The sequence below is a fragment of the Poecilia mexicana genome, unplaced genomic scaffold (genome assembly GCF_051168715.1).
Source record: "Poecilia mexicana isolate PSO_F unplaced genomic scaffold, ASM5116871v1 scaffold_6, whole genome shotgun sequence".
In the NCBI taxonomy this organism is placed as follows: domain Eukaryota; kingdom Metazoa; phylum Chordata; class Actinopteri; order Cyprinodontiformes; family Poeciliidae; genus Poecilia; species Poecilia mexicana.
In genome coordinates, this window is record NW_028263375.1 from 22,879,715 (window position 1) to 22,906,571 (window position 26,857).

At 42.0% G+C, this 26,857-nt stretch overlaps 1 protein-coding gene across 1 annotated transcript; it reads right to left on the reverse strand.

The window, feature by feature from the left end:
• Positions 1–66: 66 nt before the first annotated feature.
• Positions 67–26,638, reverse strand: lamb1a (laminin, beta 1a). The gene is made up of 33 exons (XM_015004723.2): positions 25,379–26,638; positions 23,943–24,157; positions 22,600–22,741; positions 21,287–21,360; positions 20,687–20,875; positions 20,493–20,556; positions 20,206–20,408; positions 19,974–20,094; positions 19,041–19,229; positions 18,274–18,450; positions 16,374–16,486; positions 16,131–16,210; positions 14,784–14,919; positions 14,319–14,477; positions 14,078–14,205; positions 13,734–13,854; positions 13,352–13,544; positions 12,245–12,388; positions 11,265–11,496; positions 11,016–11,179; positions 8,021–8,245; positions 7,426–7,643; positions 7,075–7,171; positions 4,966–5,335; positions 4,708–4,892; positions 4,066–4,307; positions 3,063–3,272; positions 2,844–2,988; positions 2,492–2,699; positions 2,239–2,380; positions 1,974–2,150; positions 1,736–1,895; positions 67–708 (listed from the first exon to the last, which is right to left on the reverse strand). Exons 1-33 carry the CDS (start codon positions 25,752–25,754, stop codon positions 569–571), a joined length of 5,739 nt encoding a protein of 1,912 aa, XP_014860209.2. The 5' UTR covers positions 25,755–26,638; the 3' UTR covers positions 67–568.
• Between the last annotated feature and the right edge of the window lie 219 nt (positions 26,639–26,857).

Below are 26,857 nucleotides of genomic sequence, written 5' to 3' on the forward strand. Positions count from 1 at the left end.
AAACAGATAAACACACATCAGGTCTGCCAATAACTCACTGTAAAAAAGCTTCAATGAACAACTGCATCACAATTACTTTTTTTATTTATTTAAAACATTTTATTAAAATTATTTTGGGTTTTAAAGATATGATTTGGTAAAACAACTGTAACAGAACAGGTTGCAGTCACATGGTTAAAACATTCTCGTTTTGAGAAGTTATTCTCTCTTCCACTGATTCATTTAAAGTTAATGAAATCAGTCGATTCAAATTTGTAGGAAATAGCTTTAGAAAAATCTTATTTGTCTTATAATGGAATTCATATTAAAGCTAATATGTTTGGGAACAATCCTAAAATTAACTAAAAGATCAAATATAGAATAGTAAACAAAAACTTTTTTTTTAAAATGAAAAAAACTCTTTGGTCTTTTCTGAATAAATCAGGAATTGTACTTAAACATGGATTAGTACAACTTTCTAGCCGTTGGCCTCCCCCCAAAACAAATCAGAGCCAAATAAAACAGATTTGAAGTAATAAAATGATGGATATGCTTTTGTAACTGGGCTCGGGATGATGATGCGATGGGTCTAAAATGAGCAGGTGCTGTAGAGCGTGACCTTATGGCTGATTTCCTGCAGCAGCTTCTTCACTGCTGCCTCCATCTCAACCAGCTGTTCAGCTTTCAACTCAAGAGTTTGCTGGTTGTCGTCGTACGACTTTTCCAGATCTGAAACAAGAAAACATTTCCTTTCTGTCAGACATCTGTTGTGTTTTCTGGGTAACTCTTAAAATAATAAGCCAAGAAAATAAATGGAATAAATGGAAAATAAATAAGCAGCATTCCAGGACTCAAAGGATTGAGTAACAGGTTGTAATGATAAAGGAAGAACAAGTTTTACAAATTATTTTGTTAAAGATAGCTCTGAAATTTTAGAGAAAAAAAGAATGGTAGATAAATTTATTATTTTTCTGTACATGTTGGTCCAGAACTTGCACCAAATATCTCAGAAACAAAGACTGATTAAAAATATTGACGACAATCTCATATTTCTTTCCAAAATACAAAATGAAGAAATAATATCCCTTCTTTGTAAGAAAATCCTTTACAACCAAGAGATTAGAGAAATCAATAATTCATTTTATTATGTATATATATATATATATATATATATATATATATATATATATATATATATATAAATAGTGAAAAACATTTTTTTTCCTCAAATTAGTGACCTTTACGTATTCCGCTTTTAAAATTACAGGGATTATTTGTTGCCTAATTAGATCAGTTTTATCAACAAACGTAATATTTTATGTAGAAATCAATTTGGGTTTTGCAACAATCATTCCATCTCTACATGTTTGAAGAAAAATCTGCTGGAATAGACAAGAAACATTTTTTTTATATAAATATATTTATAGACTTTAGAAAAAGCTTTTGATACCATTGATGACAGTACTTTGCTGGAAAAGTTCAGTAAATATGCTGTTAGAGGACTGATACATGAATGCTTTTCAGTCAATTAGAAAAATGAAATGTTAGATCTGACTTGTATAAACCGTGGACTATCCCAGGGGTCACTCGTTGGACCAAAACCTTTCATTTTATTCATCAATGATTTTTTTCCCCCCAGTTCTCTTTGCAGATGAACCACTTTTGACAAAACCAAAGAGTAGATTTTCTTTTAATAATAAAGTATAACAGTGTCAAGGTATAGTGAAATATGTTAATATAATTTTTGTGAAATCACCTTTCAGCAGCTGCAATTTGTCGCTGGCTTGTAGCAGCAGCTGTTTGGCCTGGTTTTGCAGCGACTCCGCCCTCTTCTTAGCGTCGGCCACGCCCACTGCTTTCTGATCTATCAGCTGTTCCACTGTGCTATACTTTTGCTTCACCTCCGACTCCAACTCCTACAACATGCACAAGGACGTCAGAACAGCAGAGGCAGAATTACGGAAAAGACTAAACCGTCAGACGGGTGAGCCCACCTTTTTGACCTCCTCTGCGATCCTTCCGATGTCTGCGGCTTCCTGATTGGCCAGCTTGGTTCTCTCAGTAACGTTTGCGGATTTATCGGCGAGCAGCTTCACATCCTGCTCGAGCCTCTGCAGCCTCTGGGTGGCGTTGTACAGCTTTGACTCTGCATCTGCCGTCTCCGTCTCTACCTGAAAACACAATAAGTGCTTTTTTTTTTTTAATCAGATCTGATTTCACGGTTTGATACGGTGAATATTGACGGCAGCTGCCACTGACGGAGGAGAGCAGCTTGGTGGTGGTCCGGATGTCGGAGGCGGCCTGCTGGATGGCGCTGCTGGCAGCTGTGTGAGCTCTCTGGGCTTCTTCCAGAGCTTGTTTCACTTTCTCTGCAGAGTCCTTCGTATCCGTCGCCTGCTTACTAAACAACAACAACAGAAAAGTCTATTTAATGTCTATGTGAAACAAATATACCCCGCACATCCTGTTGTGTTTTCACTAAGTTCTCTGAAAAACCTTTAAAGTGGGTCACCTGGCTTGGCGGGCCTGGTCCAGCAGAGTCTCTGCTCTCTGAATGTCATCGGCGCTCTGCTGTAAGATTGCCTCCACGTGTCCCAGCTCTCCCACTTTGTGTCGGATCTCGTCCGTTAGGTTCTGCAGCTGAGCCGGTGTGGTCGGCATCTGCATGGCCAGGACTTCATTTGCCACCAGTTCGATGCTCTCCAGGTCTGCAGCATCCTCTGAAAAGGCCACGAAAGTTTATATTCGACTGAAGCTTTTTGGTTTTGTCTCCAAGCATCTTGTCTGCCTAAAATGATGTTGCAAGGATGATGTTGAACACCAGGAACACATAGAGATCTTGCTTCAAAGTAGGGGAAACATACGTGTGAGGAAATCTTTGATCTGTTTGATCAAGCTTCGCAGCTCCTCGTTGCTCTGGTCCACCTTGTGTTTGGTTCTGTTGGTCTTCATCAGGACATTCTGGGCGCTGAGCTTTGCCTCATCAGCCTGCATTTTCACCTCCAACACCTGAGGAGAGACTCCAGCTGAAGACAGCCCTCACGGTTCAGCTCAAACCACAAACCAGGACTCCAGAGACCTACCATCTTGGAGAGCTGCTCCACCTCTGCCATGGCGCTGATGATTTCCTGCTCGGCCTCTTGAGTCTTCATCAGGATGCTGTTGGCTGCCGTCACTGCACCGTCACATCCTTCTCCTCCACACTTGGGCTGACCTTCAGGATCTACACAGCCCAGACCTCCGCAGGGCGAAGACCAGCAGGAGTCTTGGCCAGATGATGGACTGCCACAGGTCTGCAAAACGCAGGACATAAAAACAATCAATAAAATGCTAAATCTGGTGAAAGACAAGAACTTTCTGAATAAAATACAGAAATGAGCAGCAGGATTGTAAGGTTTCATTTACATACTATGGAGTTGACCCTACCAAGATCATGGGTCATCTGAAGGAATCAAAAATATGTTAAGAGATCATGTTGCTTTATGCTTGAAAAGGAAATATCCTTGCAATGAGCGTTTCATAAAGACGAGAGCCCTAAGACCTCCAATAGAAAAGCAGCATCTTGGTTGAAGATGCAGTTCAAGATTGTACTGGTTGGCTATGGTGCAACCAGTACAATCCACGGGTCTTAAACCAATAGAAAACTGAAGGTGGGAGGGGATTTGACACATTTTGTTCCTACAACAAAATAAAACTAATGCAGAAGATCTGTGGAGCACCATAGTCCTGGACTACCAGGAGTTAGATGGATTCCATGCAACGTATTGGAACCAGGACTTAAACCGCCAATAAAATCAGCTCAGTGGTTCACATTAGAGGTAAATATTCAACCAATTTTCAGTTTAAACTGTGAATGTTGAGTTTGCAAGACATTCATTTGTTTTAAACAGCTTCGTATTATTTTTTTTCCCACTTTCTGTAAAACATTTGATTTATCTTTCCTTATGTTTTTCCTGTAAAATAAAATAGAACTGTTTTTCCAATGCATTTGTTAAGATATAAATAGATATAATATCTTACTTAAAAAAAAACACTGCTTTTATTTGTAACACATAAATCAGACTGTATAATCTGCAGAAGATTTACCTTATAGCTGATCACTGATAGGTCCAAAGTCTCCATCTCTCCTGCCAGGTTGTCCAGCTTCTGAGCATGCTCAGACTGTCTCTCCAGAAACTCCTCCCTGGTTTGGTTCATTTTGTCTTCTGTGAGTTGCCGTAGGGCAGCAGAAGATTCAACTGGGCTGCCGGTGTTGATGGTTGAGGCATTTGCTCGCGCCTCGGCCGCTTGAGATTGCAGGAAGTACTTGGTGACGCTGTCTGTTGCCCCTGGTAACAGAAAGACTTTATATTGTGTAGATCGGAGAGGATCATCATCTCCATGCTTATAACAAAATAACTAAGGCGTTTTTGGTACAAATTATGATGATCAAAAGGAAAAAATTTGGTCTGAAATGCCATTCCCTCACAGAACCAATTTTCTCAAATGTAATCAGTTCAGTGATTGACCTGCAGGGGGAGACAAAGCACATGGATCTGATCCAGTCTAAATATCATTTAATGTTGCAAAAACCTTTTAATCAGGGAGTGACAGCATTTAAAGTTATTTAATTTACCCAGTTCTGATCGACAAACAGATTACCGTCCATTTCTCATACGTTTTAGTGCTTTAATTTTGAAAGGATTGTGTTCAGCAGCTCTCCACAAGCTTTGAGCTGCGAGTCTTCACCTCTGATGTCGGAGTTCTTGATGAACTCCACTTGGTCCAGCAGCTCCTGGACCGTTCGCTCCAGTTTCTGAGCATCCGACGTCACAGAGTCCAGCTGGGTTTTAATGCCAGAGTCCTGCTCAGCCACCAGATCCAGAGTCTCCTCGGTGTTGTTCATTGTCTGGCTCAAAGCTGCCATCAGGTCGCTGAGACACAAACGGAGACATCAGAGTTCACATCCAGCTGGGACATTTTCACGTCGGGTCCCGTCTGACCTACCTGGCCTGTTGCAGCAGGTTTTGGACCTCGGTCAGAGGCTGCGAGGCCGGATCTTGGTCTAAGATGCTCTGGATGTCTGCAGCACTTCTCTCCATGCTCTCTATAGGCTTCCTGTACGGTCCGCTGATTCCACTGGCTTTAATGGAGCTGACTTTGTTGACCAGTCGGTGTGTCTGATTGGTCAGCTGACCGATGACGCTGTCCCACTCTGAGAAACACTGGTGGCACCGATGGCAGTCTGGGAAGGTCCCGTGGAAGCCACGGGCGCAGTCGTCGCAGCGAGGCCCGGCCACGCCCTCCACACAAACGCAATGGCCGCTCACTTTGTTGCACTGCGACTCCGAGGTGCCGCGAGGGTCGCAGTCGCACGCTGAGGAGACAAACGGCCATGACTTTATTCTGAGAAGCTGAAATCCACAAGTTTCTCACACAACTTCACCCACTTCAAAGTTAAAAGAAGAAGAAAAACCTGGTAACATGAGGACTTGAGCAACACCGGAAGTACGGACCTCTGGTTCCCCAACGTGGATATACGCAAGAGTCAATTAAGAATGGAAAAACTTTGTGCATTTTTCTATTTTTAATATCAACAATAAATTAAACAAGTAACATTTTAATGAAACAAAACAAACGGGTCTGAAAAAGAGCCGCAGTAGTTTGAGTTTGGATGTACCGTTTTTCCGTCATCCGTCATTTTAGGTTATCTAACCTAAGAGATTATCTGCATTCCACACCACTGGGACGGCATCCCACAGCTCTGTGTGACCACACCCTAATTATTAAATTACAACTCTGCCATTTTTCTTCTTAAAACTTCAATCGTCCAACCCAGTGATTGGTTTTTCTGTATCTGGTTCAAATTAAGAAACAGCTGCTTTCAGATGTAGAAACTAACAGCAACAAACCGGGACTTTTCTACTCCAAACTACAGTCGGAAACTAAAGACCCAAAAAGTACCGCTGACTCTCACAAAGTCCAAATTTTAGGAGCATTTTTAATAATATGTCCCTGCAACACTTGTGTCGTCCTGCTGCAGCTATCTTCATGCTTGTAATTCTTCCTTTTCATCCTTGCATCCTGAAGAACAAGCTTCTTCACTTTCAGCATTGACTCTTTGGTGTGAAGGAGTGACTTATTTGTGCATTTCTGAGTAATGTGGCGGTTCTGATCAATCTGGTCCTGTTTACATGGTGCAAAAATATTTGAAGCTCGTCGAACATCTGGATGTAATCCGACTGCAGCAGAGGCGTTCTTTGAGCACAGACATTCCCACAAAGTAGTTTGGGGTTTTTTGTTGTTTTTTTAATGGGCAATTTAAAATGGGTCTGAAGTCTGGGTTCCTGGTTTTGGATTTTGGGGGAAAAAGCTCTTGAAGAACTTATAAAGCTGGGGATGTAAGTATTTAACCCCTTGCTGATTTTAGATTAATTTTAATGCACACACAGAATATAAACAATAATTAAGAAAAAAATCCACCATATAAGACTTCATAATTGGTCTGTGTGTCATTGTGTGTCATTTTAATCCACTCCTCTTCAGAGAAACTCTGAATCATGTCTGTTTTTTGGCTGCAGCTCGAATCTTCAGCACTCTTTGCAGATGTTTATCAGACCACAGTCTGGAGATTCACTATATGTTCTTCTTATGCCACACCATTGCTGTCTTAGCAGTGGATCTGAATTTATTGCTATGTTTATGACTCACCCATGTCTCTTATTTACTGTTTTCATTCAAAAATTGAAGAACTGAAGAATTTCACCACTGCCTCATATCTCCTCTGGTCATTTAGACGTTCACAGGAAACCTAAGAGATTATCTGCAAATTTTAAATCGACTGAACTATGTGACATGACAAAATAGTCTAATAATCTAAGAGTCTGGAGTGTTTATGGCTGCACTTATTTCACTCACATGCAAACTCCTTTTTACCTTGCATAAAAAAGAAAAACAACGAAAAAAATACATTTTTTCCTCTCAAAAATGATATATTTCTTTGGTTTGTAGGCGTTAAGAACAACTCAGAAATTCAGCAGCACAGGAAGTATAAAACTAGATGTTCTATAAACAGACTTTTAAAAGCCAGACTGATCCATTTCCAGTGAAACTCACCATGACACTGGACTTCTGGGTCTCCCCAGAATAGCTCTCGGCACTCGTTGCAAGTTCTTCCTCCAAAGCCAGGATGGCAGGAGCACTGACCGCTGATCTGAGGGAAATCAACCGTTTCCATTAATATTCGATCATTTCATCAAGCAGAAGCCGTTTGTGCTGAGAGAACCTTCTGTAAGTGCGATAAAAGTTCACCAGAAGGCTTCTTGTTATTCGTGTTGAAAACCAGAAGTTAACAAACCGACCCTTCAGGACGAGTTGATGGAAACATTTGAGGCTTAGATAAAGTCTGACAACTGAGAACAAAGCTTCAGTCTGAATTTTCCTCAGTGAAGCAGAAAAGCTCTTCACCTCGTTGCAGGTCGTCCCGTACGAATGCTCGGGGTTGCAGTCGCAGCTCTGACAGCCGGCGCCGCTCGCCATGTTCCAGGTGTCGGGTGCACAGCGGTCACAGCGTTGACCAATCACGTTGGGTCTGCAATGGCACTGGCCGCTGCTGCGGTCGCAGTGGCAGTCGGTGGAGGACTGGCAGCTGGACTCGTCGCTGCCCAGCTGATTACAGACACACTCTGATCATAAAACAGAATTATAGACAGTTTATCAGCAACTAAACAACGTTTCAGCTCAATTTTTTATTTTTATGTTGAATTTTTTTTCTACTTTATGTTTTTTATTTTATTTCACTTCTTGGCTTTCTGACTTCTGGCTATAGAGTCGGTTTCCTAATAATAATAATAAAAAATCTTATCTGAATGTTGTTTGCAATTTTAATTTAACAAAATACAGCAGCAACAATAACCCTTTGCTTCACATTACACATTTGATATTTTTCATGTTCAACCAGTCCATACTGGACTTTTAACCTATTCGTTTTCAATAGTTCTGTCTCAGTTATACTGGTTTCTCTGTGTTGTGAGGTGGGTAGGAAGTTTTCGCTTTCACTCACTCCTGCAGTCCTGAACCAAGGCGTTGCCGTAGTAACCCAGTTTGCAGTTCTGGCAGGACGGACCCTCGCTGTGGTACAGACAGCGCAGACACTCGCCGGATCTGGCGTCACAGGACTCCGGGTCCAGCATGTCGATGTTGCTGTTGCACTGGCACGGGAGACACTGGCCACCTGCCTCTTCCGGGTTTCCATAGTAACCAGGTGAGCACTGATCACAGCGAGCACCTGCCGGGGACGGGAGGTTTGGTTAACAACCCGACCATCAGCTTCCTTGATCTCTGCAGAGTTTTAAAATGGGTTCAAGATAACATACTGTAATATAAAAATGAACTCTCACAGAGATAAAAACCGAGATTCATCATGTCATTATCCAAGAGAACAAAATCCTATGAAGATCGGAAAATAAATCTCTTCAAGGGCCACAAACGGCCCCCAGCCTGAACTTTGGACACACTTCATCCAAGAAAATCCTCCTCCTCCTGTTGCCGTTTTCTCTTGGAAAAATAAAGCTCGTTTACTTTCATACAGGTAAACAAGTCACTGTACAAAAAGACACAGATAGTCATTTATCTCCAGTCTTAACTTCTATTTTAGGCGACTCAGGATGATCAAATTGAGTGGGGATTCTTTCACAAGCTTCTCAAAATATATCATCACCTTCTGAACTTAATGTTATATTCAGTTGAATAACTTTGCTTAGTTTATGGAAGTGCAGATGATGTCATGGATTCGAGATTTGTGTTAAATGGAGAAACACCCATTGACAAACATCTGCTTCCTTGTGCAACTGTTTTAGTTTTTATTTCATGTGTCAAGATTTTACACGGAGGTAGAAATGACCAAGGAAATTAATTTAAATAAACCATAAAAAAAACTAAATTCTCAAAAAAAATTATCTGATTGTTTTTGAATTTAGCAAATAGAAATATTTAGTTTGAACTGAACTAAAACAGGTAAGGTTTAATCTGATTTAAATGTATCCATCAATTCATACGGGGTATGTAAACATCTGGTTTCAGTTGTATTTGTTGGTAAAGCTGTGATCAATATTACTCTGGTCCACTTTGCAGGAAAGTCCTTCATCAAAGCAACCTGCCAGAAGCGATGAGATTAGGTGAGACATTCAGACATTTAATCCCCTCTCAGCCTGTGTTTCTGCTGTCAGATGGAAACAAAGAAAGTTGGTGACTCACGCCTCTGTCAGCAGCTGATTTTACCCTGAACATCTTATTTCCTGCTTTAATAACAGACCTGACGTCTCAACACATCCCCCGCTCTCAGAGTTTCCATCGGACTGAATAACAGAGCAGCTTCTCCTCAAATTAAAAGCTTCTCACGTCTGCAGAGACCATAAGTCAGGATCATAAAACAACCCTCAGAGGAACATCTGGAGCTCAGAGCTGCTCCCTCCTCTATAACACAAGTATTGACGGACCTGCTAGAAAGTCATGCATGAAATGCACATAGAAAACAGAGGAGAGGAGCAACGCTGACATAGAAACAGACGTTTTAAAGTTCTGGTTCTGCAGCCAGACTTTGGATTTCATCCTGAACAACCCGCCCAGTGGTCACATGACTTCCTGCCTGGTCTGGAAGCAGTCGCTGGTCAGACTGGGAGGATGTTTATGAACCTCCTGGATGTCAGTGAATGTTTGTGGTGTGTGATGAACCGACCGAGGCCACAAATAAACACAGGGCTCTCACAGACGCACTGCGATGCTTTCAAGCTGCAGCCAGAAAACCAGAGTTCTGGTAGGAAGAACTGGTGAGTTTTGGTTCCCTGGTCCACCTGGTGACTGTGGCAGGTTCTGGGACTGAGTGCTGGTCTTTATTCTGAAGTGGATCTGCTTTTCCTCCTCAGCTACAGCTGAAACGTTTCTGCTGCTGAACAGATTTGTCTGATAATAACCGGGCTTTGGATTTATGACTTCTGTTCTGAACCAACTGCGAGAAACTTTTGTTTTTGTTTTGTCAAAACAATAATAAAATTAATATATTGTTTTGTTGTCTAACGATCTCGGGTTTTGACTGTCCACCTTCAGAAGAACTCCTCTGGACCCTAAAGCTGCAGGAACAGAAGATCCTCATGAAGTTACAGAACATAAAGGAGTATTTTCTCCCAGCAGAAACCATAATAATTTATTTCCTTCTATTAAATGAAATACTCTTTAAACTAAACTTACATTGATCATGTTTTAAAATACACTACTATTACAATTTAGCTTCTGTTTTGGTTTAATGTCTTGCCCTACTTTGTGTTGACATGATATCAAAATGTAATATATTGTTGTTTTTTTTAATTAGATAAACATGTGCTTCATTTGCTTGAACACTGGAGGTGGAAAAATCAATTTTAAGATAACTTTTATACAACTTTGCACAAAAAATAATCACAATCAATATTTCTACAACAGTGAGCAAATACATTATTAAGTTAATAATCAGTATCAATGTTGGAGCAAATTTTTTAAACTCCCAAATTCAAATTTGTACAAGATGGGAAATGGTATTCAAGAAAAAGAAAAAGATTGGAAAAATGTATCTCTATTTATTTCTCTGGGAATCTTCAAGAGTGGTTTTGTTTTCAAGGGAAACAGGTGATGCTTTTTTAATATATATAAAAATGAGCTCAGATCAATGTTGCAAACTAATTTACTAAGACCCCCTTCAAAAATAAAGCAAACAAAAAAATTAAAAGCCTTTTTTTAGTCTTATTGCTAGAGCTGGCATTTAAGGGATTAAAATTCAGAGAATTCGTGAATTATTTAGTTTATGTAGTGATGATTGTAGTCATCACTACATATCAATTTCAAATGTGTTTCTTTAAAATGTACAGAAAGAATTTAGTTTTCACACAATATTTCCCGGTTTAGAAGATCATAGATGACGCTGATGTAAAAATATTCAGTTTGGATTTTCCTGACACATTTGGACAAACTTGGAGAAAGTTTTAAGTTCTGTTTGTTTGCTCTGTCAGAGTGAATAAACTTCCCACCTTTGAATCCTGGGCTGCAAACACACACAACCTGCTCCGAGGTGTCGCTACGGTAACAACTTCCCGCGAACTGCCGCAAACTGTTTGGGCCGTCGGGACACAAACACGGGCGACAGTGGTCGCCTGAGCCCAGTACCGGGTCGCCGTAGTAACCATCCAGACACCTGAGCGGGTGGGAAAAGAACCTGTGAGGTTCAGACGGAACCGATCCGAGACCAGATCCTGTCCCTGCGGGTCACCTGGGCGCACCTGTCGCAGCTGTGTCCGGTGGTGTGATCCCTGCAGGCGGTGCAGCGGCCGGTGGCGGCGTCGCAGCTCTCCGTGTGTCCGTTGCAGGAGCAAGGTCGGCAGGTCGGGAAGCCCCAGTGACCCGGCAGGCAGCGGTCGCACTGCCGACCGTAGGCGCCGGCGACACAGACGCACTGACCGCTCAGCTGATCGCAGATCGGACTCTGGGACCCCTGAGGGTCGCAGGCACACTCTGCAAAACACAGAACAACATCAGGGACTCCAGCCACACTGCACAAACACAAAATATCACCATTTAGTTTTGGTCTAGATTCCACTGCTACACCAAAAATAATTGGTCTAGCATTATTTTTGGTCTAGTGTATGTTAGCAATACATGTGTCACTAACATATTTATCTCTCACTAAAAAGTTACTTGCAATTACTTCCCATTTTCAGCAATAGGAATCATCAACTTACAGCAAACTCCTACATCTCACTGAAAAGTATTGTGTAGGTTAGTACATGTTGTACTAACATATTAGTGTACCAATATGGCAGTACACTTGAATTAAGACAAAAATAACTTGCAAGTAACTTTTCAAGAGGAGCTTGTTTAAGTCAATAATTCCTTAATATTTATTTAAAAAACTACTAGTTTCACTGGAAGATTATTTCACTTATAGCAAGACATCTTTCCTATATAAAAAGTGAATTAATCTGCCAGTACAAATGGCACTTCTTCATCAATATCACAGATTATTGAATTGAAACAAACTCCTATATCTTAGTAAAAAGTTACTTGCAAGTTAGTACACTTGAATTAAGACTAAGCTAAGATATTTGCAGTAGAAACTAGACCAAAAATAATTGGTAACATTTCTGCTTTAGCAGTGCAGAAGTGTGAAACAATCAGATGCTGCACCTTTTACTGCACTTATTGATTATTGCATCATTGATCCGTATCCGACAGGTTGTTTGTTCAAGAAAAGCTGTCTGACCTTTGCAGCCGCTCGGTCCAAACTGAAACGTGGCCGGAGCGCATCTGTCGCAGTTCCTGCCCGCCACGTTGGGTCGACACTGACACTGGCCCCCGCTGGGGTCACACACTGTGCTGAGGGAGCCCTGGGGGTCACACTGGCATTCTGGAGAACGGGAGTCCGACACAAGGGACAACTCAAAACAATAAGTCTGCACATCCCGGGAGAGACGTGAAGAATTTACAAGCTCAGGGGAATTCAAAGAGGAAACGAGTCGAGTCTTGCTGAGGAAGAGAAGCTGGAGGCTGAGTGCTGATGAGAGGCATTTAGGGATCAGCAAAGACAACAGGTCACTGTTAAAGCAGCTGTGAGGGAGGCAGCGGGAGAACAAGAGGTGATGAAATCAGATGCATGTAAAGAGGGAGGAAAGGAGAAACATTGTTAATGGGATCGGTCACATCTTGATATTTTGAACAATAAAAGTCTTTCTGAAGTTTTTCTTCACTGCAAAACAAAAAAATCTTTCTTTAGTTTCTAGTGCAAATGTCTTAGTGCACTTGAAATAAGACAAAACTAACTTAAGATTAGCTGTTCAGCGCAATGTAGGAGCTTGTTTTAAGTCAATAACTTCTTAATACTGCTGAAAAAGTACGAGTTAGAAGTAAACTAAACTGTCTTGCATTGCAGCAAGACATTTTTTCAATACTATAATAAAAATTGTCTTGTTCCACCGGATGATTGTTTTAATTATAGCTAGAGCTTTTTCATCAATATTAAGGAATCTTCAACTTAAAGGAAGCTCCGATATCTCACTGAAAAGTAATGTTTTAGGTTAGCTTTGTCTTATTTCAAGATATTTGCACTAAAAACTAAACCAAAAATGTGTGTTAGGATTTTGTATTTGCATATTTTATTTTATTTTATTTTTTTTTACAGCGCTTTCTTGTTGAAAATGTTTTCATGCATCCCTTCCTGGTTTTTACTGAGGTGTGACTGGAATAATCCCCTCTGAATCAGAGCAGAGCTGAAGTCAAACCCTGAGGGGAATTCCTGCCGTCAGCCTGATTGGGCTGGGTCAAAGGTCGGAGTCCGGGGTTAAGTAGAGACATTCCTCAGAGTGCCGAGTACCTTTAGCTCCCTGGTGCAACAGGGCAGAGATGCTGAAAATGAAGTTCCTGCAGATGTCAGTCATCGGGGTTTTAATGACACTCTGGCTGTTCTCCAGACATCGATAACGCTGAAACGTTTCCCAGGCACTCACGTCCCCTCCCACAGAGGAGGTGAATATCTCCAGGTTCTTACAGTGCGGCATCAACACGATCTGAGGGACGGCGAGAAAAACACTGAGCTGGAGGTCAAGAAGACGTGCAGACCTGCAGTCTCAGTCCGGTTAACACGACATGGACTACTGATAAACTCTGAGTAAATGACTCAGTCGGTGAACTATGACCTCAGTGGGTTCTTTGAGTGGAAGAAAGGTCAGAAATGAGAAGGTGAACAGTTTCCTCACCGAGTCGATGAGCGTGTACGGAGAGTGGATTTCGCTGAGGGCCGAGTAGAGCGGCAGACTGAGGCGGATCGTGTAGTTCAGCCCAGATTCAAAACAAACCGCCCTCGGCAGAACCACGTACCTGTGGACGCAGAGTCAGCGTACTCTTCAATCACTCATGACTTTTAATCCCATCTTTAAAAAGAACAACAATAAACCAGAATTTGATGTTTTACTTGACTTGTTTTTTTTTTTACGTGGAGTTTCCAAAGTTAGCCAAATCCAGCCCTGAATGCTAGAGTTCAAGATCTCCTGGTCTTTCCGACTGGTTTCCTTTGAATGCTCCATTTTGTTCACTCACTCACCGCGAGCTGGGATGAAGGGAGATCATTTGGTTGTCGTCGTCTGGCACCGTGTTGACGCAGCGGCTGTCAGCTGTAATTGGTCCAGGCCTCATTACCATCATCAGAACCTCCTCCCATTGGTCGGGCAGCTGCAGAAGAACATCACAACAAAGTGAAACGGTGTCTTCCTGACTGACGACACATCCCACGGGTTTCCAGCTTTTCCTGGTTTGAGGTATCAAACCGACAGGTTGAGTCCCACCTGAGGCTCGTAGCGGATAAGAATGTCGTACTCCATGGAATGAGGGATGTTGTCCACAGAGAAATCCAGGAAGGCCCCTTCAGGGACGTTGACCAGGCCGACGCCTGTCCAGGTGGGACTGCGGTCATGAGGGTGGGGTCTTGGCACCATTGTCACTCCCTATAGACACACAGAGGAAAACGAGTTAGAGAAACAGTTCTGTTTTCATTCCATGTTTATTGCTTCAGAAATTAAAACGTCTCAGTTTAAAGATCCTGTAACAAAAACAACCAACAAGAATTTACCGCATTTTTTTTTCCATCCTGCTTTCTACTGCAAATACTTTGTTTTCTTTTTAGGAATCAACTTAGATGTTGGAACTCTAGAAAGTTTTTTTCTTAAATGTTTAACTTTTTTTTTATTTCCCAGAGGTGATGAAGGATTCAAGCTCCTTCGTCACATGAAAAGGTCAGAGGTTAAACTCACAGGTCCAAACTTGGCGTCTTCAGCCTCGTAGGTGTAGTGATCCAGAGCAACAAAGTAGAACCCGGACTCCACCTGATCGCAGCGACGGCCGAACATGTGATCCCTGCAGACACACTGACCGCTCACCTGATCGCACCTGCAGACAGGAAGTCAGTCACACACAACCATGCAAACTGATTCATCGCAACAAAAACCTGCTTGTTTCCATCAGGGAGGCTGATTTATTTCAGCAATTTTATCTCCTTCTTGATGGTTGAACTGTTCAAACATTTGGTGCGTGATCCCGTCTCATCAGTTCAGCCAAGATGACCAGTCACACTTGTATGGACATCCTACAACACCCAGCAGTTCGTTTTTTTTTGTTTGTTTTTTAGTAAATTTGAACTTAAAGATATGAGCTATTAATTTTGAAAACACTGAGAAATTTAAGTTATAAAAACAAAGTAAAAAACTGAATAGGTTTTATTAACAGCATTGATTTCTGGTGAGATTCCTATTGATTTCCTCTTAAAATGGCTAAACTTGCACATTGTTACCCTGAATTTTACTCAGTTTAAGCCTCAGGAATGCAGCTTGATGCTCCCAATTGTTTATTTTAATGATTTTTTTTTTTTCGTCTCTAGTGGCCTTTATTTGATAGGCGCCTGGTCGAGGTTTCAAGCAACCAGTTGTTCCACGGTACAGAAAGCTGCATTTAAAACAGCTGCCACTATGCACAGGTCATCCAAAATGTCTGACCTTAAGGCAAGATGCTACAAGAAGTTTAATAAGACGCAAAATATGTCACCGATCAGCAGAGTCTTACTGTTGTTGATGTGTCCGTATAATCAGAAAATGAACTAGTGTTACCTCAGTGGGAGACATGAAAAGAGAAAAACATGAAAGTCTATGTAAGGCTTGTCAGGGAGAACTTGGACTGAAAGTGAGGAATGAGACAAAGATTTCTGAGGCTGATATCAGAGTTTAGTGAAAGCCTAGAAAAAGCGTGTTAGTTAAAGAGACACAGAGTGTCTGCAGACTGTTTTTCTTCTTTGCTGATATTGTTTGCGTAATGAGTAAAAGAAGGTACATTTTGGTGTTCAAGAGCAATAAAACCCTCTATTTGCAGGGATAAAAATCGAGCCTTTCTTTAAGAACTGATATTTAATTTTCGCCTGAATGTGAAGTATTATCCACTTAAACCACATGATACAATGAGTGGTGTTTACAGATCAAGCAGAACTTCTGTTGCAGCGTTACACCTGAAGGTTGGCACCCAGAAAATCTGTCTTTATGAAATAAAAACTCTTCCACCCTTCCTATTTTCTAGAGTCAATAATTGGTGCGGGTGTAATAAAATGGACTCACCGGTTGTGGACGGCCCCTCCCAGGTCGCAGTCGCAGGGTCTGCAGCCGTCCATGTCGTTACTGAGTCCCCAGTGTTCATCCTGCAGACCCAGCAGTACGCCCAGTTACACATCCTCCAGTGTCTCTGACTGAAACTTCCCCCGTTTTATTTCAGATCGTGTCTCTCTGGCGTTAGTTCGCCACCTCTGAGGACCGCGATCTGACTGTTGGATGAGTGCAGAGTAACCGGAGTATTTTCCTCACCACACACTGGTCGCAGTCCCGCCCGATCACCAGACGTTTGCAGAAACAGCTTCCTGTTTCGCTGTCGCACGGGTTTCCTCCCGGAGCCGTTCCCAGGGGACTGCAGGTACACGCTGCAACCATCACAACTCATCAGTCCCAGTCTACATCCTAAATGTATCCAGTAGCGCCTGCTTCTGTCTAGGTTTGAAATACAGGACTTAAGAATTATGTTTTGTTCCCCAGACTCCCGATTATCTCTCCTGCAGTCTTTTGTTGTTCTGTGGAGATTTCGCCGATGCTCCAACATCCTTAATTATTCACAAGTATATTCCTAAGATCACCGATTTTTGATGTTTCAGAGAAAGTCCTTGTTGATGGAAAGCAGCAACAAACCATGAGATGACCAACACCGTGCTTAGCACATGTAGCCATTTCTTTTGTTTCATTCACTTCAGTCTCTGTTTCCTGATATATTCCAGGGAGAAATTGATCACGGACTTAAAGAGTCCACAGACCTATGCAAAACTCATTAAAACCATGCCTCTGTGTGTTGGTGCATTAGGGTGTAAATAAACCCATGGCAGGTTCCTTCTTCAGATCCAACCCCCCTGCATCTCCTGTCTGTTTATTACTGTATGTTGAGACAAAGTGAGGAAACGTCTGTAAAAGTCAGAAGAAGTGAGAATCTATCTTTTCCCCCCCAAGCGGATCTGCTTTCACACCGATTCATTTATGTTCAGCGAGTCACATAGATCATAGATGATCTGACTGATATCTGCAGCTACGCCTCCTGACCAGAAAAACTCCTCACTGCGTCACTCCTGCATCCATCAAAGGGGAGAAATGTACGTTAGTTTGGGAACGCCACATTGGAAATCTTTGCGCCTCATTTAAGCAAACACTCCAACCTTCTCTGGAGCGTGGCGTATTTCTGAATGGTGTCTGTTCTCCCAATATGGACGACATGATGTGGGATATTTCAGAGGAAAACAAAACAAAGAGAAGAACCCACATTGTTTTGGTAGATGCATTAGAAAATAAAGATCTGATCTAAAACTCTTTAGATCACTGCACATGTATGGCAGGAATAAAAATCTAAAATATTGGTACTGTAAACCACTTACATTCATCCAAGCATTAAAATTTCAGACACAAGTTCATGCTATGTTATCTTGTTCATTTATTTCCCCCCTTAGTGTGGGACAATAAAGGATATTTCTATTTCTATGTTTGTGTTTTTATCAGAAAACTATTTAGGACAGCATCTTTCACACAGGCAACATTTAGACTAAAACTCCTCCAACAGGATTTTATTTTAACTTCATTGGTAATGAAGACTTTCTAAAAGATAAATGGACATTATTCTGCAGATAAATAACCTCGTTCATTTATTCTGCATGAAGGCCTTTACGGGTGTTGGGGGATCATTTGGTTGCTTCATCAAAAATTTCCATTGGTATAAAAGTATCAAAGCCATTGTTTGAACTTGCTAATTCTTGTAGGATCGCAGAGAGGCAGGGTTACCTGCACAGGTCACCAAGCCAACACACAGAACAAATATCCATGCACAAATTCATGAGGAAAATGGAGAGTTAAGGTAGCAGGCTTGTTTTTCGCCTGTGGGAGGAAGCTGGAGTCCCTTACATGTACAAGGAAAACATGCAAACTCCATGCAGAAAGATTTCCACAGCCTCTAGGAAATTACACGTCCTCTTGTTCTGACGCTTGTTACCTCGGATTTTACTCTTCGGACCCAAAAGGAGAATGTTTACACCAATCAGTTCCCTGTTTCAATATCAAGCATCTCAAGTCAGTCCAGCCTGATGACATGTGAATGATTTATCAGTGAGTCTGTTCTGTCTGTGAGGATCTCCGAGAAACGATCAATGCGCTCAGCCTTCATGTGAGTGTTTCATACCTTTACAGCCTTCCGGTTCGTCGCTGAGCCCGTAGTACGCCGGTTTGCAGTGTTCGCAACGTTCCCCCTCCACATTGACTTTGCAACGGCATTGACCGGCGATCAGACCGACTCGGACATCCGTCAATCCGTCGCATATTCCTCCGTTCAGGGAGCCCACAGGGTCGCAGTTACAGGCTGCAGACAAACAAATCGCAGCGAACCAGTTAACATCAGCGGCGCAGAACTCTAGCTTCATGTCAACAAGAGGGGAAACCTTCTGTTGACATGGAAAAATGTTAAAAACTAAATCTCTGGATGTTTTTCCATATGTGTCTCAGTGTGATCACCAGGACGTCAGGTTGTAGACGTGGATGGTTAAAAGTGTGATTCTGTTGTTTGAGCAAAGGTGAGAAGATGATCTGTGAGGCAGGTCTGAGCCTGGATGAAACCACATCAAAGGCCTCCAACATGAAAACATTCCTAAATGTTTGGTCTTAAATTCATCCTTTCATCTCCCTTCATGAAAACGTCTGAGTGTCTGAAATCTGATCAGGACTCGGGACTTTAGCGGAGAATATAATACCATGTTATAAAGACAAAAGAGCATTTGAAATGAAAAGCACAGAAACTGTAAGCCCCGCTGAGATTTGTGGCTCTTTTAGGATCCTGGTTCTTTCTAAAGTCAGAACTCTGCACCGACTCAGAGTCTTCAGGAAACAGCTGGACTCTGGTGTCATTTCAAAACCTTCATGGGTTTAGATTTGAATGAAAACAGGTAGACTCACGCTGGCAGATGTTTGGGTCTCTGAGGTCCTTCTCCGGATGTTGATAATAGAACGGTTTGCACTGCTCACAGTTGTGTCCGGTCGTGTTGTGCCGACAGTCTTCGCAAACTCCTCCGCTGACGTTTCCAGAGGCCATGAACACGGCCGTGTCGAAGTGGCACGAATCCGAGTGCTGGTTACAGTTACACTCTGAAGAGCAAAGAAGAAGAACAGGAAGGAGCTTTCATCACCAATCTGATGTCAAACTCAGTTTCATTTTGGGCCATATAAAAAATTTGAATGCTCTTAAAGGGCCAGAGTGTATTTATAAAACCCATTTAGCTGCTAAAGTGTTAGTAAGTAGCAGTCCCTCCAGGACTTTGTGATTGCTTTTTGAGCTTTTTGTAATCAAAATAACAGCTTTTGTGGTGCTAATTCAGAAATACTTAGAAAAAATGCAGTAACATGTGGCAATCTGTTGATTTTGAGGACTTGTGAAAAACTGGAGGGACTTATTGATGTAATTCAAAGTCTAGAGGGCCACATAAAAAGGTACGGCGGGCCAGAATTGGCCCCCGGGCCTTGGGTTTGACACATGTGCCATAGAAGCTGTTTCAGATTAGATTTATCCAATTATTAGCCGTTTCAATTTTATTAAGACAGTAAAGAGATTATCTGATTCTGACCACTGGCAGAATCATAAACTTACATCTTAATTATCATCAGAACCCAATAAAGAATGAATGTGTGGCTCAATGTGGACCAGCAGTGACACATCAGTGAAGCTACTTTGGATCACTGGAGATCTACATGGGCATTATTGGACCACTTTAAAGCTACAGAGACTGTATTGGTTTAGACAAATGGAAATGTCTTACACAAAAGTGGATTCTTCTGGACCAGTTTACAGCCATGCAGGCCATTCTGCACCAGTATGGAACCATGAGGACTCACTTTTGCAGGCATTGGTGTTGCGCCCCTCAGCTGGTCTCCAGGGCAGATCGTGGTAAAAGTCTTCGCACTGTTCACAGTTCAGTCCTTTAGTGTTGTGATTGCACATACAGTGACCATGAACCTAAAAGACATAAGATGGATAATTAATAATCATTACATACTCAAAGAGAATTGAAACTGAATTGAACTGTGAGCTGAGAGATTCTGTGGAGGCAAAAACCAGAGGACTCACCATGCCCTCCATGGTCTGGCCTGCTCCCTCAACAGGGGCGCATTCAGACGCATGTCCGTAACAGAAGCAGTTTCCTCTGACCACCATGTCATAGATGGCGTAGTAATACTTCTCCTTGATTTCCATCCGAGAGTCCAGCAGGTTGTCTCCGAGTGTGTGCAGCTTGGTGAACTTAACCCGCAGGTTGGTGATCTTCAACAAGTCTGAACAAAGAGGCAATAATCACAGATCAATAACCTTTTGCTAACCGAGACTCCGGTTAAACTGTCTGATTCAAGGAGACACACTCTGGATCCGTGGACTGTAAGGATCTTCAATACGAAATGCTGGGTCCAGGACTCTGTAAATCACCTAAAAGAAGAACAATTAACAATCAATCTAACAACCAAACTGCACCAAAAGGTCACAGTAACGGATCATCATGCAAGAACACTGAAATTCCCCTACAGTTGCCTCCAAATGCTTTCAGGAGCTACAGTACCTCGCCTTCAGTGGATGGCTCGATGTCCGAGTAACGAGAGTCACAGATGACATCATCAACCTTCTTCATTGGACCATGGGAAACTGATGGAAAGGACGACTCGCAATCGTAGGCAAAGTAGCGGTAAACCTGCCAGGTCTTTCCGTAGTCTGCTGATCGCTCAATGACCATGGCAGCTGGTCGAAACGTCTGACAAAGAGAACAGGTAAAGATGACACGTCCAAAACTCATCTGACTGCCTAAATAAGCTCAATGATGAGCTCATCCAATAATCAACGGTGCTGGAATGGCCATGTTTCAACTTATTGTTGGTTCAAGAAATCAGCAGGAAGACGCTGAAGTCTAATTACTTATAAAAGAGAATCGGGTTGAAGCATAAAGATCTGGACCATTTTTATGGTTCGTCAAAGGTTCTGACCATTTGCTCTACCACACCAGCATCAACACTTGAACTCTGCTTCATCAAATCAGATGGACTCTGTCTCCACCTCCTGCTGGATGGCACCCGGGTTGGGCTCAGCACCCAGTTTCTCAGAATTTCTGATTTCTATCTCCAGTAACTCAGACTGCCAGAAAGCCTCTGGTGTGTGAGGAGCTCACCTTGAAGGTCATAATGAGGTGAGTGAAGTGAAACTCGGCTTCAAGGTTCAGCTGGACAGTGACGTTCTCCATACCTGAAGAGCCACAAATAAAAATCAGTTTGTATGAAACAACCAACCTCAAATGTTGAGTGATCGTCAATAACCCCAACATGGTTACTGATACACACTTCAGTGACAACATTCTTGCTTTTCATGCAATAAAAAAGCAAGGGTTGTTGATGAAACATTATAGATACAGAATGCTACAGGAGGCCAATAAAGTTCTTGAAGAACAGGAGTGGCATGAATAGTGGATCGAGTTTTGGTAGCGATACAGGCCACAGAATTCTGGACCCACTGAGGTTAATATATTTGAGAGAGAATGCCACCAAGATTAAATGTGTAGTATGAGGAAGTGATGGTGGAGTGAATGAATATGGGAAAGCAGCTAGGTGTTAGCAAAAGACGAACATGATTTAAGCAGACTGTTATTTATATGAGCTGTGTACGAAAAAAAGCAATGTCTAGAATGACTCAAAAGGACTTATGGTGGAACTGTCAATACTGAAATCCTACCAAATGTCTTAGCAAAGTGGTCACAGGACATTTAAAGATACTCAGAAAAAGGGGTAGATTGGAGGGAAGAGCTGGTTGATATATCAGGGAGAAGTTATATTGAAATTACAGAAAACATTATCAAGAGAAATCAGTTGTATGGTGAACATAAGGAGACCTAGGATACAACATAGAGGTTAGTTAGTGGCCCATAATAATGTGAACTTAAAAGGTTTTGATCTAAATATGTAAAAAGCCATGGAGATAAGTTTCAAACATTGTTAAGTTGACGAGATTCAGAACAGATAATGATCTAGAACCAGCTGCACTGAGGATGTTGTTTCAGATCCTGTTCCTGTACGACGATGGGGATGGAAACCAGACTGAAATTCTCCTCAAGAGAGTGTTATTGATAAATGGGAGGGAATCAAATAGGCAATTTTTTTCAAGGACTCTGCCAATTAATGGTTTGTTAGTGAAGCTCAATAACAATAAATATTCCCTTAAGTTCCTAACGGATTCTTTTCAGAGGTTGGTCCTGAAAATTAAAAGCCTATTAAAGACCTAAACACAATGAAACAAAAGCAGATTGATTCACTATTTGTTAGACTGTCCCTAGTGGCATCACTGTGGTATTACAGGCGATGATTAATTTGTAAAGCATCAATCCTGAGCAGCTGCAGAAACACGCCTTGACCTCCACCTGTGAGGTTGAAACCCGGTTCAGACGTTCATATCTTCTGTTTGAATGGCAGAACAACACAAATGAATCGTTACCGTTCTCGGACTGCCACCAGGTCTTCAGCCTGTTGGGGCCAAATGTGGTGACGACATTTTCAATTCGGTGGCTGTGATTGTGATTGGCCAGCTCATCGTCATATGGTGCTGCTGAGTCACACACAAAGCACTTCTTCTCCTCCTGGTTAAAAAAAAACAGAGGGGGAGGGCAAAGAGTTAACAGGGAGTTAAATTCCTCGGATTCCTCTCTGCTGGTGGTCAGTGGAGATAAAACTCTTCAAGCAAAGATTCCTGAGAACAAACTAAACCTTCAGCAATACCTTCAAGCTGGGAGGTTTCTACATGAGCCACTGTTTTACCTCAATTGTTGGAATAAGACTTTCCTGATCTGAGGTTTATCGTCTTTGCTCAAAGAGCTTTTCCATCACAAACATTCTGAAAAGTGCATCAGAGGCAACACGGGGTTCAGTGCTTTGCTCAAAAACGCAGAAAAAGACCTCAAACACATCCTAAGCCACAGCTGCTGCTTATATTTTCTTTGTCCTTTGAACCTTCTGTCACCAACTGAGAGTCTAAAACTCAAAACTAACATATCAGGTTCAAACAGTTTACGCAATCGGACCCGAAACCAACAACAGGGTTAGTATGAACACTTTATGCTGACAAAAAAAAAAAGTCCCAGAAAGGTTTGGTTTCATATCAGATTGGATGGAGAGTGTTGGACCTTTTCGCTGTTCTGTTTGTTGAAACATCTGGATAAACATCTGCCCGCAGCCAGACTCTCGGCCTCCTTATAGGGAGATCGTTTTACACAGGAAACACCACAGACTGCAACACAGACACACACAGTTTAACCAAACACACAGAGCGTCCATCCCAGGGACAGGCGGGAAGTCTGCAGGAGGTCAGAAACCGAAGGTTGTTTCCCAAGAGACTCAAACGGGCTGGTGAGAGAGGCTCCTTTACCGACTTTAGAGCCTCAAAACTTTCAAAGAAGCTCATTCATTCATTTTCAAACTAAGAAGCTTATAGAAATCCTTAGTAGCTTAGTTAAAACTTTAACCTGGACCATAAATGTTCATTTTTAGGCTGGCCTAACACCTGGTTTATACTCGTTATTTCTGTCCACACACATGTCCATCTTTGTGAAAGTCAAGTTTTGCTCCACTATGACAAAGGGCAACAAGACTGAAGGTCACGACGCAGAGCAGATTTCGTCATAGTGCGAGGCTGAATGAGGCCGGATGGTGTGACAAAGGATACTGGTGTTACTGTACTGGTCCTGATGTTGGAACATCAGATCAACAGAGCAGCACCTAAACTCATCGACCTTGAAGGAACAACTCCATTTGGGCAAATTAAGTATCAAACTTGTCTTTTACCTGCAAGTGGCTGACGATGCAGAACGGTTCTGGACGCTTCAGTCCGCAGGTAGAGGTGGACAGCAGCTGGTGAGCTCGGCCAATCAGAAGATCCCCTGTCGCTGGGTAGCAGCTGCCTTCAGTGCAAACATCGCTAAACTCTGGGAGGCTGAGGTCATCTGGGGCCCCGCCCAGTGAGTCTCCGCCGTCCTGAGCGCAGGTGAGGACCTGCAGAGCTGAGAGAACGAGCCACAATTACATTCAGACAGGCTCTTTCAAGCAGATGAGCGTCTGAAGACGAGGAGCGGACACTACTCAGCAGGATGAAGGTGGATGCAGCTGGCTACCACAATTACATCCACTGACCTTCTAACATGCTCTGAGTTTAAATTAGTCAATAGAAATCTAACACCTAAAATTACTGGAGAAGAGGCGAGACGCGTATGAGTTTCAGACAGCATCATAAGGTTCTGCTCCATCAGACTGATCTCAGGTCAGACTTACAGTATTTATGAATTTCTCTAAATTGTTGAGTTGAATATTTAAAAGACCAAGCAGAGACAAGAGCTGAATAAAATTTAAGTTTGCTCCATCAAAATTTTCTGAGATCAGATTTATGTATAATCTCTTTTCAACCAGACGGATCTCTCTATTCACACCCTGGTTTTCCTCCATTAGACTGACCCCAGGTCAGATTTAGAGTAGAAATATAGTTGTTTGTTCCACAGTGGGGAAAATTCAGTCAGCAGCATGTATAAACATATACATTAATAGTCAATTTAATGTCAATGTCAAATTTATTCATATAGCACTTTAAAACAGGGTTAAAACTGCACCAAAGTGCAATACAAAAATGATGATAAAATAAGTTGATGAAAAGAAAAAGAAGAATAATACAAGAAAAAATATGCATAATGTTAAAATAATAAAACATAAAATTAATAAAATAATAAAACATAAAATTATGCATATTTGTGCATAAAAGCTGTGAAAATAACTCCACTTAAAAAGTTGTTTGTCGGGAGCTGAGCTGATTTAAACATTTAATCATTTTTTGCTCTTCTAATCTCAGACCAGTGTTTCAGCCTGAGCAGATTAACTGATCTAAACTCAGCCGACAGAGGAAAAAGTTTCTTCAGCGTTTTTCAGCACTCTCTAAAGATTTGTGTCCACTCTCTCTGAAGTTTCATTTTAAAGCCACTTAAATTTTTTCTTTGTCCCTGATTGAAAACAGCTGTGTCAGGATTCACCTTGTTCCGGTTCGGAACCAGTCCGAGCCCGTTCCAGAAAACTCTTTGTTTTTTTTTTTCCCATGGAGTTTTTAATATGTTTGAAACTGAAAGTTGAAGAAAATTGAAGTTTCCAAGCTGCAGCTGATCTCAGGTCAGATCACCGGCACTGAGTTCTAGGGCTTGTCTGGGAAAAAACCTCTGCAGAACCGAGTCACATTTACTCACCGAGCAGCACCGCGAGCCGCAGATGCAACATGATCCACAACCAGAACCGCCGATGAAAACCTCCAGACACCGGGACCAGAACTTGTGAGACCCCAGCAGACCTTCTGAGGATCCTGTGGGGCTCCCAGAACCCCCCCCCCACCAGACCCCCGGCAGCCTCCGCGGAGCTCCGCCTCCCGAGAGCCACCCACCCCCACTTCCGGCCGGCCCAGATTAAAACCACTCGAACAGAATTGGTAGAACGAACGTAAAGCCGTCCAGAACCAGAACAGCGCTCAGATTTAAAAGGTAAAACTTGAAGAGGAATAAAGAAAAAAAAATCCGGACTGAGCTCTGGAGCCATCAAACGGCAGCTGATCTGAAGTCGGCAGAACATTTTTGTCAAAGAAAATAAATGAAGAGTTCAAAATGAGAACGTTCACAGATTCCCGGATCAGTTTCATGCTGAAAATGTTCAGCCTGAAGAGCCTAGATCACCTTGATATTTTCACTGCTGATCATTTGTTACTGATTAATGCTGATATATTGATTTCCCTGTCTAAAACAAAGTTTGACTCTTAACCCCCGCTAGAAAAAACACACACCCCTCTGAGGACCAGAGACAAAGACATTCCTGAGCCCCTTCCTTCCCCCTTTGATGAAGCTCACCTGCAACAACAAGGACGTTGTATGTGTGTGTGAGTGTGTGTGGGCTTTATGTTACCTGCTTAGGATCTCTTCTGGTGCTCTCACCCATTTTCTGATGTCTGGTAAGGCCATATGGGACCCAAACCCAGTCCCGATTCAGCAGAACCACAGGTAGCGTCAGGGCGCAAGTTGAGGGTTAGAGTTATGAGTGTATTCTGGCTATACTGACCTGATAAGTGCTTGGTGCAATTGGGAGTTACTAAAAAAGTCATATAAAGTCTTAACTTGGTTAAAAATATAAAGTGCTTGTATGTGTGTGATGTCAGCAGGCTGCCACATGCTCAGTGACAAAGCACTGCAGTCACACTGAGTTGTTCTGCTGGGGGTTCTTTCTCCCTTCGTCTCTCCTTCAGATGTTTACTGTAAACTTCTTGTTATATTATAAACAAAGGCTGAGTGCTGATTGGCTGCTGTGGAACTGATTTAAAGAATCATGAAATCTTTTAAAACCTTAATAACTTTGCATCTTTTCAATCCTTTGTTTTTTTTTTAATCTTTGCATCGTTGATTTGTTTACTTTCAATCTGATTTTAACTACATAGTGGGGATAATGATCTGTGTTAACTTCTGTGCTTACATCTGGTTTCCTTGTCTCCTTGGAGTCTGTTTCAGATGCCCTGAAAATGCAGAATTATCCGTTTTGAATGTATCAAAATAAAAAAACATGAAGGTTTCTCTCTTACTTTGTGAGTTTAATAATTATCCCATTTCACAACTTCCATCATTTAAATCAATGTTCCCCAATCCTGCGCTGCTTGGTTCTCAGACCTGAGTTTGTTTTTGTCTTGTGCT

What these genes read in the sequence shown, in the direction of transcription:
- lamb1a (XM_015004723.2), bottom strand. Translation starts at nt 25,754, where the DNA reads ATGTTCTGCCGACTTCAGATCAGCTGCCGTTTGATGGCTCCAGAGCTC. An exon ending in TTACAGTCCACGGATCCAGA is followed by an intron (nt 20,409 to 20,492) that starts GTGTGTCTCCTT and finishes CTCTTTGTTCAG; the next exon opens with ACTTGTTGAAGATCACCAAC. An exon ending in TTGCAGCCCAGGATTCAAAG is followed by an intron (nt 8,246 to 11,015) that starts GTGGGAAGTTTA and finishes CGTCCCCGGCAG; the next exon opens with GTGCTCGCTGTGATCAGTGC.